Raw genomic sequence first — 13,807 nt, forward strand, 5'->3', positions numbered from 1 at the left:
TGGGATAGAGCGGCTGGCAGTAGCTATGAAAGCACAAAGAGGACATGGGCATCAAAAAACGGCAAAAATAGTAAAAGGGATGGCGATGCCTCTCGGTCGTCTGCGTACACCAGCGCAGCCGCCTTGCTTCGTGAGAGCCCCCAGAGCCGTCCAACGGCCGTTTCCCAAAAGTATATTCAGTTCGGCAGCGTTGACGAGCCGTGCTGCACTTTTGCTGTACAAAACTGTACACAGAGTCGTGTTTCTTCTACATCACATCGTCGAGTGGGCGCCGCCTCGACCAGTTCGTCGCCGCTGTTGAGTGTCGTGTATCGAAGGAAGACGTTTGTTGGTAAGGGTGTGAAGGCTGTAGGGTCCTCCTTTCTAGGCCAATGTCTGGTCCAGCGAATGTAGTTGACCCTGGTATTATTATATGGTCGGACGTAAAATGTTGAAAGAAGGACAAACTAGTGTGAGGTACTTTGGAGTAGGATGTTGAAAAGATGCGTTCGAGGCCACCGAGACCGTTGTCGATGTTCAAGGCGGGTGGGACAGGATGGACGAAACTAGACGGTCTGGACCCATTCTTTCTTTTCTGCTTCTTTTTATCTTCCCCCTCCGATCCCGAGTACGGAGGGAGTATGGAGTAATGAGAATCGGGAATAGGGAATGGAGAATGAAGAGTTTAGAATGGAGTTTTAGTTCCGTAATGCCTTTAATTACGGAGAACAGCTCTCTGCTTCAAGACATTGTTCCGAGTGTAGCAATTCAATGGGGCCAACTCCTCATTCACGCATGCCAACAATTGCTCCACGGGACGTACGGAGTAGATTTTGACGCCGTCGTGCAAGGGACACTCGGCTCCGGTGTGTGGCATTAATATTCGACCGGAGAGACGGGAACAAATATGTCATGGAAACTTACTTCCGTCATAAAAAAAAAAACGGTTCCTGGGCGGCGGATGTGGTTGTTTTGTGTGCTGCCCGAGGACAGACCCATACCGGTTGTGAGGATCACCGCCCTTGTATTACGTGGACAACACGGTGATGGGGGTGTGTTTCTGACAAACGAGATGAAAGAGTGTGCTGAGTGTATTGAGTGTACTGAGTGTAAGACATTGATTTTGTGGCTTTCTGTCAAGTCCAGGGAGGTTGTATGAATTAATGGATGGGGAACAAAGGACATTCACATTAAAGGCGACGTTGAAAGCTTTCCGTCCCGTTTACGAAGGACGATGTACGACTGCATGGCACATTGACGATGGAGAAAAGCTTAAGCGGATGTACCTTTTGTAAGTGGCTTGCATTGCTCGGGTGCCGTCAACTTTCCGCTTTCACTTTCACGCCTTCTCAATCGAGGATAGGCTTATGATGAAGCTTCTCCATATGCTGTACTCGCGGCCATATTTCATGTTTTGCCCAACTTGACATACATATCCCTCGTTCCATTTTTAACCGTCCAAAAACGACACAGAGTATACCGAATACGTATCTGCTCGCTCGATCCTCACTCTTCGATGAGGGCGACGTTCTTTCAAGAAGCTTGGGTGAATGATGCGACTGATGCCGAACAAAAAAACCAGTTGCTAGCGCCTAGGCGGAAAAGGGGGCGGTGATTCGAGCTTGCAAGGCTACTGGATGTGGAACTCGGCTCCAGTTTTCTGATCTTTTGGTCGATCTGCAAGAAGGCGAATCGGTTTTGATCAAGTACGATGTACCCATATTCTTTTGCATGTGCTTGGAGAAGCCTGGCCTGACTCACTGGTTCTCTAGGCTCTCTAGGCCTCACCGGACGATAAAAGAGATTAATTATCACGTGTAAAGAACCCTTGGGTTGCCAAACTCCTCAACTCTCAACTCCTCATTTTACTTCGTTTTCGCGGCCGCGGCACTAAATAGGAGCCGTTGCAACAGACAGAAAGGGGAAGAGAGGTGACAAAAGGGAAATACTACTCTGACAAGAAATTTGCCAAAATCCGAAAAAAAGTAAATTTGATAATGATGGGCAGGCAGGGCGGAGTAATAAATAGAATTATGGAGGGAGAAAAAGAAAAGGGAGGCGGAGGCAAGGGACGAGTCTTACGGAAACTACGAAACTGCCACTAGGCACTCCAGGAACGGTTGCAACAAGCGAGCGACTAACGTAGGCTGGAGGCAGCCATTGGACTGTACGAAATACAGACGAACTTGTTTCAACGCTCGTTGTATAAAAACGGCCGCCGGGGAGTGTTTCTACATGTTGTTGTTTTGCAGCCAATCAGCCAATGTCGATTATGACAACACGTTTCTCATGAGCTTCAAAGATGGATAAAACAACCCAAACGACGGCTTATATGTCGTTTCCGTTGATGGCGAGGACGAGATTGTGAGTTGTACGTACGACTGTAGCCTGCAGTGCCCTGCCACGATAGTTTGAAGCCTGGATCGTATGCGCTCTATTTAGAAGACGGACTCTGTTCTCGAAACGGGGAAGCAATACGATGTAAAGGGCCCAGCCTAGCCTTGTCACGATCGACAATGTACGACATACTCTCCGGAGCCGTCATCTAACCAGATCCAAGCGTGACGGGAGGAAGGCGATCAGAGGATCGTCGTTTGCCAAGAGACGAGGTCTGCTGCACCTGGCAAGGCGGAGTCCCTCTGGAAAACGAAGACAGCAGCGACAACGCGACACGAGTCAAGGAATGCACGATATCCAGAGCTGGCGACTTGCATGGAACGACTGCGAGTCGTCAAGTTCGTTTTGGTGGCGAGGCGCCATGGGTTTAGAAGTCTGGATGGAATTGTTGGCGGTTGTGCCTCACAATGCCAGACGTTTCTGCATTTCTGTCTAGCCATTACGACGACTTCTATTTCGTACAGGAAGTACCACTAAGCCAACTGGCAATGGAGAGCTCTAACGTTAAGGCTCGATAACAGGTACCGTGGTCTTCCCACATCTATTTCTAGCCATACGACTTCAATGTATCCGCACGTGCCGAATCAGGTGACACAGATGATTAGTCATAATGGTGAGACGAAATGGGGCCAAATGGGCCCAATTTGGGGGCTGGCCGTTGCGCTAAACCCAGCCAACGAGGCAGCTTTTCGTCCAGTGGTTCCGCCTTGCAGCGCCGCGGACCTTGTGGCAGCTCCTAGTGAAGTTGCGTCGGATGTTAATCGTGGCTGAGAGATTGCGCGCAACGGACAAAACGGACAAAAAAAGAACAGGCTGACGTGTGTTTTCCGGGGACAAGTCGAAGTGCGACGCCAACAAGGACGTCGAAAGCAGCAAACACAGAATTGAACAAGAGTTGGAAACGAGCATCAGACGAGAATCCGACGAGCAAAAGACACCGAAAGAACATCTCGACCACCTCGCCAATTCTCCCCTTCGACTACCTCCCGTGCCTCCACCGCACGCGCACCATGGCCAGCACGATCCTCGACCTCGTCTACTCCATGGGCAGCTGCCTGTCGTGCTTCCCGAGCACGCCCACCCTCAAGATCAACGGCCGCAGCTTCAAGATCCTGCGGCTGCTCGGCGAGGGCGGCTTCTCCTACGTCTACCTGGTCCAGGACAATGCGACCGCCGAGCTGTTTGCCCTCAAGAAGATCCGGTGCCCCTTTGGCGCCGAGTCCGTCGCCCAGGCCATGCGCGAGGTCGAGGCATACCGGCTGTTTGCGCGGTCCGAAGGCATCATCCACTCGGTCGACTATAGCGTGGCCACCGAACGGGGCGGCGGCGGCGGCGGCGGCAACATTGGCGACAGCGGCGGCGGGCCGGCCAAGACGGTGTACATTGTGCTGCCGTACTACCGGCGGGGCAACCTGCAGGACCTGATCAATGCGAACCTGGTGAACCACACGCACTTCCCGGAGAAGCAGCTGATGCAGCTGTTCCTGGGCATCTGCCGCGCGCTGCGGGAGATGCACGTGTACCGGGGCAGTGCCGCGGCGGCCGCGGGCGGCGGCAGCACCAGTGACGAGCACATGGACGTGCCCCAGCGGGGGGCCACGGGCGCAGCAGCCGGCACGTCTGCGTCTGGCCCTGGCTCGGGCTCTGGCGGTGCAGGTGCAGGTGGCTCCCGTGCGGCCGGTGCCGACGACGAGTTCGAGGCCGAGCAGCAGCGTCCGCTCATGGGCGAAGAGGAGCCGCGTGTCGGCGGCGGCGGCTCCGGCCGCAGCTACGCCCATCGTGACATTAAGCCAGGTACGTCACGGCCCATGTTCATTGTTCATTTTCGTGTACTTTTCCGCCCACTGACCGCACCGCCCCAGGCAACATTATGATCGCCGACGACGGCACCACCCCCATCCTCATGGACCTTGGCTCCATTGCCGACAGCCCGCTGGCCATCACCTCCCGCAGCCTCGCCATCGCCACCCAGGACGTCGCCGCCGAGCACAGCACCATGCCCTACCGCGCCCCCGAGCTCTTTGACGTCAAGACCGGCGGCGTCGTCGACACCAAGGTCGACATTTGGTCCATGGGCGCCACCCTGTTTGCGTGTCTCGTGGGCAAGTCGCCCTTCGAGATGCGGTCCGACGAGACCGGCGGCTCCCTGGCGATTTGCGTCCTGAGCGGCGACTGGCGGTTCCCCGACGAAGGGCCCGGTGGCAAGCCCAAGGCGCCGTCCGGGCCGCCCAAGCGGACGGGGACGGGGATGAGTGCCAGTGGGGCGGCCGGTGGCGGCGCTGCTGCTGCTGCTGCGTCCGTGCTGGCCGACGAGACGACCATCAGCGAACCGGTCCGCGAAGTTGTCCGCCGGTGCCTGAGCGTCGAGCCGGCCGAGCGGCCCGACATTGACGAGCTGATCCAGCTGGTGGAGGACACGCTGGAGCAGTTGGAGTAGACGGCGTGCAGCGACGACGACGACGACGACGACGGTAGCCGGACGAAACGGAGAACAACGACGACATGTACGATATGGTCATTGTACATTGGATTTTGCCTTGTGGTTGCCAGGATCTTCACTTTCCACCCAGATTTGCCAAACTTCAGACGACACATAATGTCAATCTTTTTTGCTATGAGCGAGTTTTAATCAGCATCTTTTCTTTCCTTCTGCTCTTCGTTCTGTTTTGGATTTCTTTGCCTTCTTTCGCAATGTTGTTATCGTATGGTATCGTATGCCCGTGAGAAGGCCAATTCCAATTGAAAGGTCGAGAAGCAACCCCAATATATATAAGTCGCAAAAGTGTAATGCTACGACAAAGAACGTAAACCACAGCACAGTAAAGCAAAACAAAACAAGCACACAAAACCAAAAAGACATGTCTCAGTCTGCTTCGCATCCCGTACCATTCCCATTCAGTTCCAATCGTCGTTTGCCTTTTGCCAATGAGTCGTTCTTCCTTCTTCATTCGCCCATCGCCCATCGCCCATCACCCATCGCCCATCGGCCAACGTTCTTACGCCAGCTGCACCCGGAAGGTGGCCACCTCAAACGGCCGCAGCTCAATGTCGAAAGTGGCCGTCTCGTCGGCGTTCTGGTCAAGGCCAGTGCGGAGCGCAACCGTCTCCTGGTCGTCCTCGAGCAGGTTGGTCTTGTACACGGCCTTCACGGGCCACGCCGCCTTGCTGACCACTATGGACCCGCGCGATTGGCCGCCCAGGCTCTCGTAGATGCGTAGCACCACGCTGCGGCTCTTGCGTGGCGTCGGCAAGTGCGGGCCGTCGGCGTCCTTGGCCGTCTGCGACCGCACGTCCGCGTCGTCCTCGGCACGCTTGACCGTGTCCAGCACCAGCGACGCGTCGCCCACGAGCCGCAGCGGGTTGGTCTTGGTCGTGGCGCCCGTCGGTCCGGCGGGGCCCAGGCCCAGCTGCTTGGGCGCGCGGACCACCGACTGGAGCGGGTTGTTGAACTCGTAGCCCTTGCGGATCGTCGCCGCGCCCAGCGCGCCCTTGTGCGGCATGATGGCCCAGCGGATCTGGTGGCGGCCCATGTCGGCGTGGGCGTCGGGCGCCTTGGGTGACCGCAGCAGCGACAGGCGCATGAGGTTGCCCACCGTCGCGAAGCCGTACTTGCTCTCGTTGAGGATCGAGACACCGTAGCCGTTCTCGGACAGGTCGGCAAACTTGTGGCAGCACACCTCGAACTTGGCCATGTCCCAGCTCGTGTTGTAGTGCGTCGGGCGGCGCACCAGGCCGAACTGCGTCTCGTACGTGGCCTCGGTGTTGCGCACCGTCACGGGGAACTCGACCTTGAGGAACTGCATCGTCTCGTGCCAGTCCACGTCGCTCGTCACCTCGACCGTCGACGGCTGGCCGGGCAGGGCGGCCGCCAGGCTGATGGTGGTGCGGATGCTGCTCTTGTCGCTGATGCGCGTCTCGGTGACGACGCTGACGCGGTGCGCCTTCGCCTCGCCAATGTACACAGCCGTCGTCTCCAGCTCCTTGCGCGTGTCCAGGTGGTACACCTCGACGTCCCAGGCCTGCCAGTACAGCGGCTTGTCGTCGAAGATGACAAACTGGTTGGCCTTCTCGCCGGGAGCGATGACCTCGCGCTCGTTGACGTAATCGTACAGCGACGTGATGACGCCGCTCTGGATGGTGACGCGCAGGTCGGCGTTCTGCATCACGAACACGCCCTTGGACACCTCGCTGACCGTGACGGGCGCCTTGTTCGGCGCAACATACGACGAGAGAGCGCGGAGCGGGATCAGCGCGCCGGCGCCGTCGGCGACGGCACTCTCGTTCTCCGAGATGGCGACCAGCTCCTTGCGTGGCCAGGGCAGCGTGTTGACGGCCGCCAAAGTTGAATCATCCACCTGCGCCTGGGCCGCGCCAAACGCGACGGGCGCGAAGCCCAGCACGTCGTAGATGTCCTTGAGGACACGGTCGGCGGTGTCAAAGAGCTTGGCGTAGAGCTCGTCCGAGTCGTCGTAGCACATCTCGATGGAGCTGCCGGGAAGACAGTCGTGGAACTGGCAGAGCAGCGTGGCCTCCCACATGTCGTCGATGTCGGCCTTGGGGTACTTGTACGCGGAGCCGGGCTGGAGCGAGGCCAGGGTGGCCAGGTACTCAATGTCGCGCAGGATGAACTCGGCGCGGCGGTTGTTGCGCTTGTTGTTCGCCTGCGTGGTGTACGTGCCGCGGTGCAGCTCAAAGTACAGCTCGCCGTACCAGGTGACGAGCTTGTCGGCCTTGGCCTCGAGGTGGTCAAAAAAGTCGTCGACGGACTTGCCCAGGTGGACGCGGGGCAGCAGGCCCACGGTGTCGGCCATGCCGCGGCAGCGACGCAGCTTCTCGACGTGCTGCCACGTGGGGCCGCCGCCGCCGTCGCCCTTGCCAAAGACAAGCAGCGACGTGTGGTCCTGGTCCATGGACTTGTGCTGGGAGACGCTGCGGCGGACGTCACCAAAGTGGGCCTCGGCGGTGTACGTCTCGGACGGCGGCATGTGGCACAGGACCTGGCTGCCGTCCAGGGCGATCCAGTTGAAGGTGGTGTGCGGGAACTTGTTGATGTTGTTCCAGCTAAGCTTCTGGGTCAGGAAGCGCGTCATGCCGGACAGGCGGCACAGCTGGGGCAGCTGGCTGGAGTAGCCAAAGGTGTCGGGCAGCCAGAAGGTCTGGCAGCGCGCGCCAAAGTGGCCCTCGAAGAAGCGCTGGCCGTAGACAAACTGGCGCACCAGGGCCTCGCCGCTGGGCATGTTGGTGTCGTGCTCGACCCAGCTGCCGCCGATGGGGTGGAACTGGCCGCTCGTGACCTTGGCGCGGACGCGCTCAAAGACGGAGGGGTAGAACTGCTTGAGCCACTTGTACTGCTGGGCCTGCGAGCAGGCAAAGTTGAGCTCCGGGAACTCGTCCATCAGGTTGCACTGGTTGGTCCACGAGCGGGCGACCTTGCGCTTGGTCTCGGCCCAGGGCCACAGCCAGCAGGTGTCGATGTGGCAGTGGCCGATGCCGAAGACGATGGGCTCCTTGCCGGGCTTGGTGGCGAAGACGGAGGGGTCGTCTACCTTGGCGCCAATGTACTCCTCGGCGATCTTGCGGGCACGCAGGATGGACTCCTGGCTGCCGCGCTCAAAGGTGTCGATGATGCGGGTGGCCACGTCGAGGGCCTTGTGCTGCTCCCACGAGTCCTCGGGGAACTCGCGGGCGGCGTCGCCGATGATCCAGACGTCGATCCAAAGCTGGCGCGCGGGGTAGTTGACGGCGACAATGTCGGCCTTGGTCAGCTGGAAGAAGCGGTTCGGGTCGGGGGGCTGGATGCTGTCGCCGTTGCTGCCGTTGCCGAACATGCCGTTGCAGGCCATTTCGACGTAGACAATGTGGGGCTTGCCGTCGCGGAAGCTCGCCGGCAGCTTCCACTCGATGCGCTCTCCGCCGCCCGTCAGCCCCTGCAGCGGCTCGCCGTTCTCGGACCAGATGAGGCCTTCGTTGTTGCCGTCCCAGTGGAACTCGAGGAGCTCCTTCTTCTGCAGCTCCTTGGGCACGGTGATCTCGACGCGGAACCAGTGGGTGGACCACGAGGGGCCAAACGAGTCGCCCACCGATGCCTCCTCGAACTTCTGCTTGACGGCCTCGGCGAAGGTGGGGCGGTCGAGGCCCGGGACGGACCACTTTGAGAGCTTGACGTGTGGCTTGCCGGCAGCGACGCCGTCATCCATCATACTGGGGCATGTTAACCTCGCTGCATCTCACAATCTGCGTCTCTGTGTCTTTGCAGCCGCAAAGGGGTGGTACATACGATAGCAGGTTGACCTTGTCCCATTGTCCCTGGGAGTAGAACTGGCCGATGCGTTCGCGGTAGATCTTGGAGATCTTCTGGCCAACGGGCCGGTGGGCCAGCTGCGGATAGCTGTGGTGGCCGCACACATGCGGAGCTCGTTCGCCGCCGCCCATGGTGTATTGTGTGCAGGACTGTGTCTAGGGAAGGATGCGTCGAGGATGCGAACGAACGAAGGGCCAGAGCAAGGTTCGAGATCGAAGCGTACGGTGAGGCTCTGGCGACAAACCGGGTCTTGTGAGCTCGGTCAGCGGGTCCGGCTAAATGCGGGCTTCGACAAGCTCGGAGAACGAACGAGAGTGATGTACGGGAGACGCGCACACGAGTTGGTGGAGAAAGAGAGGTAAGAGAGGACGGCGAGGTGAATTGCAGAGAAACAAAATAACAAAGCGACGCAAAGAGAGAAAGGGGAGGAATGCCGTGTCGGGGAAGGGACCTGTTTAAATCTCAAAAGAGGAAGGAGGAATTGAGCAAGAGAGTTGTCTGGGCGGCAAGGAAGGTCACTAAGAAACTCCGATACGGCCTCGCGTTCGCACCTGCCACCGTACGCCGTGTGAGCTACTAGCCAAGCTACGGCGGTAAGGCAAGAGCAGGAAAGTAGGATTACCCCGTATTTTGCTGCAACAAAGGGCCGCAGCTTCCCTCTATGAAACAGGACACCGCTCTCCCGCGACATGCCCACAGCGCACTACGTAATTGCGTGGGGCCACTGAAGCACCCCCTCCTCTCTCTCGTACTGCCGCATATGGCCTAGCGTAGGGCCGCTGGCCCCGCCCCCGACACCGTGGGATGTGGTCGCTAGGCGCATAGGCGGGGGAACTGATGCTGTGATGGAACGACTCGGCAGCTCTCCGCCCGACGACTGTTCCTCACGTCTGTGTCTCAAACGGACTTGCGTGGTCGGGGCGAATTACAACGTTTCCTGCAGTGAAGTGGTACGACCAAAAGCCCCGACGGAAAATCCGACGAGGCAAGGAAAAAACGTCGGCGCTGGACTCGAGGCGTGAGAATAAAGTAGTACGTATCGTGGTTGAAAGGTAGTAAGGTAGGAGACGGAGCGATATCCATGCCTCTTGACGGATGGTCGATCCTTTATCACGATGACTGCGGATGTTGACTGCCGCTGTGGTCGTCCATTTCGCCAAGTGGAAGACGATGTAGTTGTGAGATACCGAAATTGAAGGGATAGAGAAGGATGAGGGCATTCGGTCGGCTGGTAAACTACTAGTTGCTGACATGGACGGCGACCAGGGGCTGCGTCGTTCGTTGCCACGTTCGGCCATCATCGTATTCTGGATGTGAATTGTGCTCGGTTAGATCAACATTGAGTTGGTGATAGAGTGGCTAGTACGGCGGAAATCGAATAACAGCAGTGATTGATTGAGTAAACATACGATCAAAGCAAAGGATCCAGGGCTTGTTCGGACACAGATGCCGTGAACCTGAAAAGGACGAATGAAATAAATGCAGAAGACATGTATCATAGACGGTCGTGCAAAGTAACTGGAAAATACAAAGAACAAGAAACCTCTAAAACGAAGATGGCATATACTGAGACATTGCTTCAACTGATTCGTAAATGGAGCGGAGAAAGAATGAAAAAAGAGAGTAGTCGCAGCGACGGGAAAAGTCAAACGAAAGCAACAGCGGGCCATCCATTAAACGCCCTCTGTATTTGTATACCTCTTCTCCTCCTACAAAAACGAGCTCGTCTCCCGACGACGGCCGCTGCTGCCACCGCCTGCGCCCGTGCCGTCGTGCCCCAGCTCCGACACCTGCGGGTCCGCGCCGTCCTGGCCGTCGTCGCAATCGTCCTCTTCTTCAAACTCCTCGTCGTCGTCAAAGTCGTCGTCGTCGTCATCGTCCAAGTCATTCTTGACATCGTTTTCATCGGAATGACCGCGCTTGCCGGCAGGCTGCGTGGCAGCACCGGCACCGGGGCCGGCCCGCGCAGCCGTCGCTGGGGCCGTGGCGTCCTTGATCATCGCCTCCACGCCGACCGCCACGGCCTCGATGGGCGCCCCGCGCTCCTCGTAGTCGACCATGCTATCGTCCTCGACGCTGTGCGCGCCCAGGCCTACAGGCTTGCTGTCGTCGTAGAGGTCGTCGCCATCCTCTCCCTCGTCGTCCCCCTCGGCCTCTTCGTCATCGTCGCTCTCGCTCTCGCTCTCACTCTCGCTGGCGTCAAACGACAGGGTGCCCATCATGGGCACGTTGATGCGCGCCAGCTGGCTCTTGATCAGGTTGTCGGCCACATTGTACAACCGCGTGTCGTTGTCCGACAGCGTGTCGCGGTCAATGTCAAAGGCGACCTCGTCCGGGTCGGCCGGGCGGTCGCGTGCGCCGGGCGTGTTGGGCGATACAGCGTCGTCCAACTCGGGCACCTGGAGCACCCACTTGCGGACGGCCTCGCCCTTGGTCACAGGGCGTCCGGTGCGACCAGCAGCACTCGAGCGGCGTGCTCTGCGGCCGCCACCCTCTGCGACTCTGATTTTGTTGTCCTCGCCCGCTGCCTTGGCTGCCAGGCCCCGACGAAACTGCCGCTTTTTCCGCCGCCGCCGCCGCTGGATGCGGTCGCGGATGTACCAGGCGACCACCAGCATGGCCGCCTGCGTCATCTCTTGGCTCTTTTGGCGCTGCATGTTGGCCCACGCCAGGTACCGCTGGTGCTGGAGGTTGGCGACGGCCTGGCACCGTTGGTGGTAGTAGGCGGCGATACGGGATGCGATGGCCAGGTAGTGCGGGTCGGACGCCGACAAGGTCCCACCCTCGGACGACGCCGCTGCTACTGCTTCTGCTGTTGGTCTTGTGGAAGCCGCTCCTGTCGTGGTAGCTCCCGACGTGACTGGACGATGTGTTGCCGTTATCGATGGAGAGGCAGTTGTTGTCGTTACCGTTGAAGTTGGCGGTGCCGTTGTTTGTTCCACCTTGATACCCCCTTGCTGACCGCTCTGTTGCCGCTGCACTAGTGACGGCAGTGGTGGCTGCGGTGGTGGAAATGCGTGCTTTGGGCCTCCATTCATACCGGCGTTCACGGTGCCCGGCACCGACCGCTGGCTCGCCGTCATCTCGCTTTGGGGACCTACGCCCTTGAGGCTGCCGGCAACGCCACCGGGTCCACCGCTGAGACTGTTGCCGAGAAGGCCGTTGCCATGTCCGTACGTTTCCCGCGTAAAAGATTTGAGCAGAGTTGGTGAGAGTGGTGTCGGTCCCCCGGGGAGTGAAAATGACTGGTAATCAGGAGGTGGAGTCAGAGGGATCTGAGGACCGAAAGGAAAGGGCAGCGACGGCATGGACGCAGCCATGGTATTGAATTCGAATGAGGTCGCCGTATACCAAATGGACGTATTCTGTGTCTCGTGTAGGAGCAGACGTCACCCTTTCCATAGGTTTGTGAAGTGATTTGGATATAGAGACCTCACAGCCGCTTGGATGATTGCCAGGTGTTTACTGTGGCCTCCTGGCTAGTGTAGATATCAATTTTGTTTTGTGGTCCGGTTATGGCCTGTGTTAGTTTTGCACTTTATATCGTACTGGTTAAAACAGCTTCATCAATATTTGGACCGCCCAGTATGACGAGACCACGGGATGAGTTGCTGCGGTGTTGCTAGTTTTGTTAAAAATAAACAGCGTGAATATGTGCAAGAAAGGAGGATATGAGCATCGAGAATGGTGAGCGAGCGAGTATCAGGAAATGGAAAATGGGAAGCAGGATAGAACGAGAGTTGGTATGGGGAGTAGACGAGGGGGGGAGGGGGGGAGAGACATGAACAGGGTGTCTGACAAGTATGAAGGCTGGACAGAAATGGTCTTATAATGTGTGTGCCTGTGTGTTCCGTGTCTTCCGTATGTTCCGTGTGTTTCGGTGTGTGTGCTTCTGTGCCTGTGCCTGTGCCCGTGCCTCTGTGTGTGCGTCTCCTCCTTCGCTGTGGTCATCAGCAGCTAGTGGTTATGTGGTGACATCAGCACCGGGCATCTAGGATATTGGATGGCTTCATGATGGTCAGGTGTGGCAATACCCTGGAAACTCGAGCTGGTTGTGAAGACGGGCAGATCAGCATAACGCACAGGAGAAGGAAAAGGAGACGACGGCGGCGGAGGAGCAGGTCGACACTCCGGGAAAGCTGTCATCGATTGTGGTGTGAAGCACTGTCTGTTTACACTCGATCCACTTTTGTGAGATCACCTCCCAACAGTATCAAGGCCAGAGGGTGCCTCGGGAGCATCTTGTTGAGCTGAAAGCATCTGTCGATTGGTACTTGGCGAGTGCGAGGCCAAGTTGGCCAGAGGGGGCGCAGCGAATAACGGGATGCGTGACAGACGACAAGACAAGCGGAATGGCCTGAGCCGCCGTTGGGTTAGCCCGCGGGCCTGAATTGGTCGATGCTGGAGCTAGACGGAAAGAGGCACTGGGGTTGGGACATGGGAGTGACTGACAAGAATGAAAGTACGATATGTGTCATATACCCTGTCATGTAAGGAGATTCATATACATACTGTACTCTCATGTGCATCAGCACACACACCATGTACCTGAAGGCCGCGTGCCCTTGCTTTTGTCTGAATCTCAAAATACTTTTGACCATCCCATGCTCCCCTGCGGCCATGTCAGCCCTCTTTGGCTTATGCACAGCGCCCTGCAGGGCACACGAGCTGCTCTAATGGGTATTTGTCTTCCGGGACTCTGGCTTTTTTTTTGATTCGTCTTGTCAGTTATCACATTGAAGAGACATTCCTCCGTAGACAGGGAGCAAAACAGCCTAGGAACCGGTGTGTCGGACTAATGAGCGGTTCGACGGGAGCTAGTCGGCGAAGAAATGGTGCCACTTTTGGTTCGTGTCATGCCAGTGTTTGGGGTCTATGGGCAGAGCGAGAGCTTCCAGCCTCATCCAGCCAAGTCTGACAAACACGAGCCTGACCCGCCCCAATTGGGATGTGGGAATGTGGGATGCTGGCAGGCGAGAACGAGGGCAAAGGCAGCGGATTTGCAAAACATGCTGACGTTGAAGATTCAGAAAACGGAAGACCCTTGCGTCGAGTCGCGTGGGTTCTGAGGCCGTGTTAGTAGCCGTTAGATTAAATACCACATGGAAAACACGCCTTTCTTTGCTGACC

At 57.7% G+C, this 13,807-nt stretch overlaps 3 protein-coding genes across 3 annotated transcripts; 1 reads left to right on the forward strand and 2 right to left on the reverse strand.

Annotated features, from left to right (window-relative positions):
• Positions 1 to 3,386: 3,386 nt before the first annotated feature.
• SPSK_04272 (serine/threonineeeee kinase 16) lies at positions 3,387 to 4,813 on the forward strand (the record flags this gene model as incomplete). Its single annotated transcript, XM_016731083.1, has 2 exons — positions 3,387 to 4,170; positions 4,239 to 4,813. The coding sequence occupies 2 exons, from the start codon at positions 3,387 to 3,389 to the stop codon at positions 4,811 to 4,813; spliced, it is 1,359 nt and encodes a 452-aa protein (XP_016586085.1).
• A 559-nt stretch (positions 4,814 to 5,372) lies between these two features.
• SPSK_03916 (alpha-mannosidase) lies at positions 5,373 to 8,808 on the reverse strand (the record flags this gene model as incomplete). The annotated part of the gene is made up of 2 exons (XM_016730731.1): positions 5,373 to 8,577; positions 8,654 to 8,808. The coding sequence occupies 2 exons, from the start codon at positions 8,806 to 8,808 to the stop codon at positions 5,373 to 5,375; spliced, it is 3,360 nt and encodes a 1,119-aa protein (XP_016586086.1).
• A 1,578-nt stretch (positions 8,809 to 10,386) lies between these two features.
• SPSK_04213 (uncharacterized protein) lies at positions 10,387 to 11,997 on the reverse strand (the record flags this gene model as incomplete). The annotated part of the gene is made up of 1 exon (XM_016731024.1): positions 10,387 to 11,997. One exon carries the CDS (start codon positions 11,995 to 11,997, stop codon positions 10,387 to 10,389), a length of 1,611 nt encoding a protein of 536 aa, XP_016586087.1.
• Between the last annotated feature and the right edge of the window lie 1,810 nt (positions 11,998 to 13,807).

Source organism: Sporothrix schenckii, assembly GCF_000961545.1.
Source record: "Sporothrix schenckii 1099-18 chromosome Unknown Cont47, whole genome shotgun sequence".
Taxonomy (NCBI): domain Eukaryota; kingdom Fungi; phylum Ascomycota; class Sordariomycetes; order Ophiostomatales; family Ophiostomataceae; genus Sporothrix; species Sporothrix schenckii.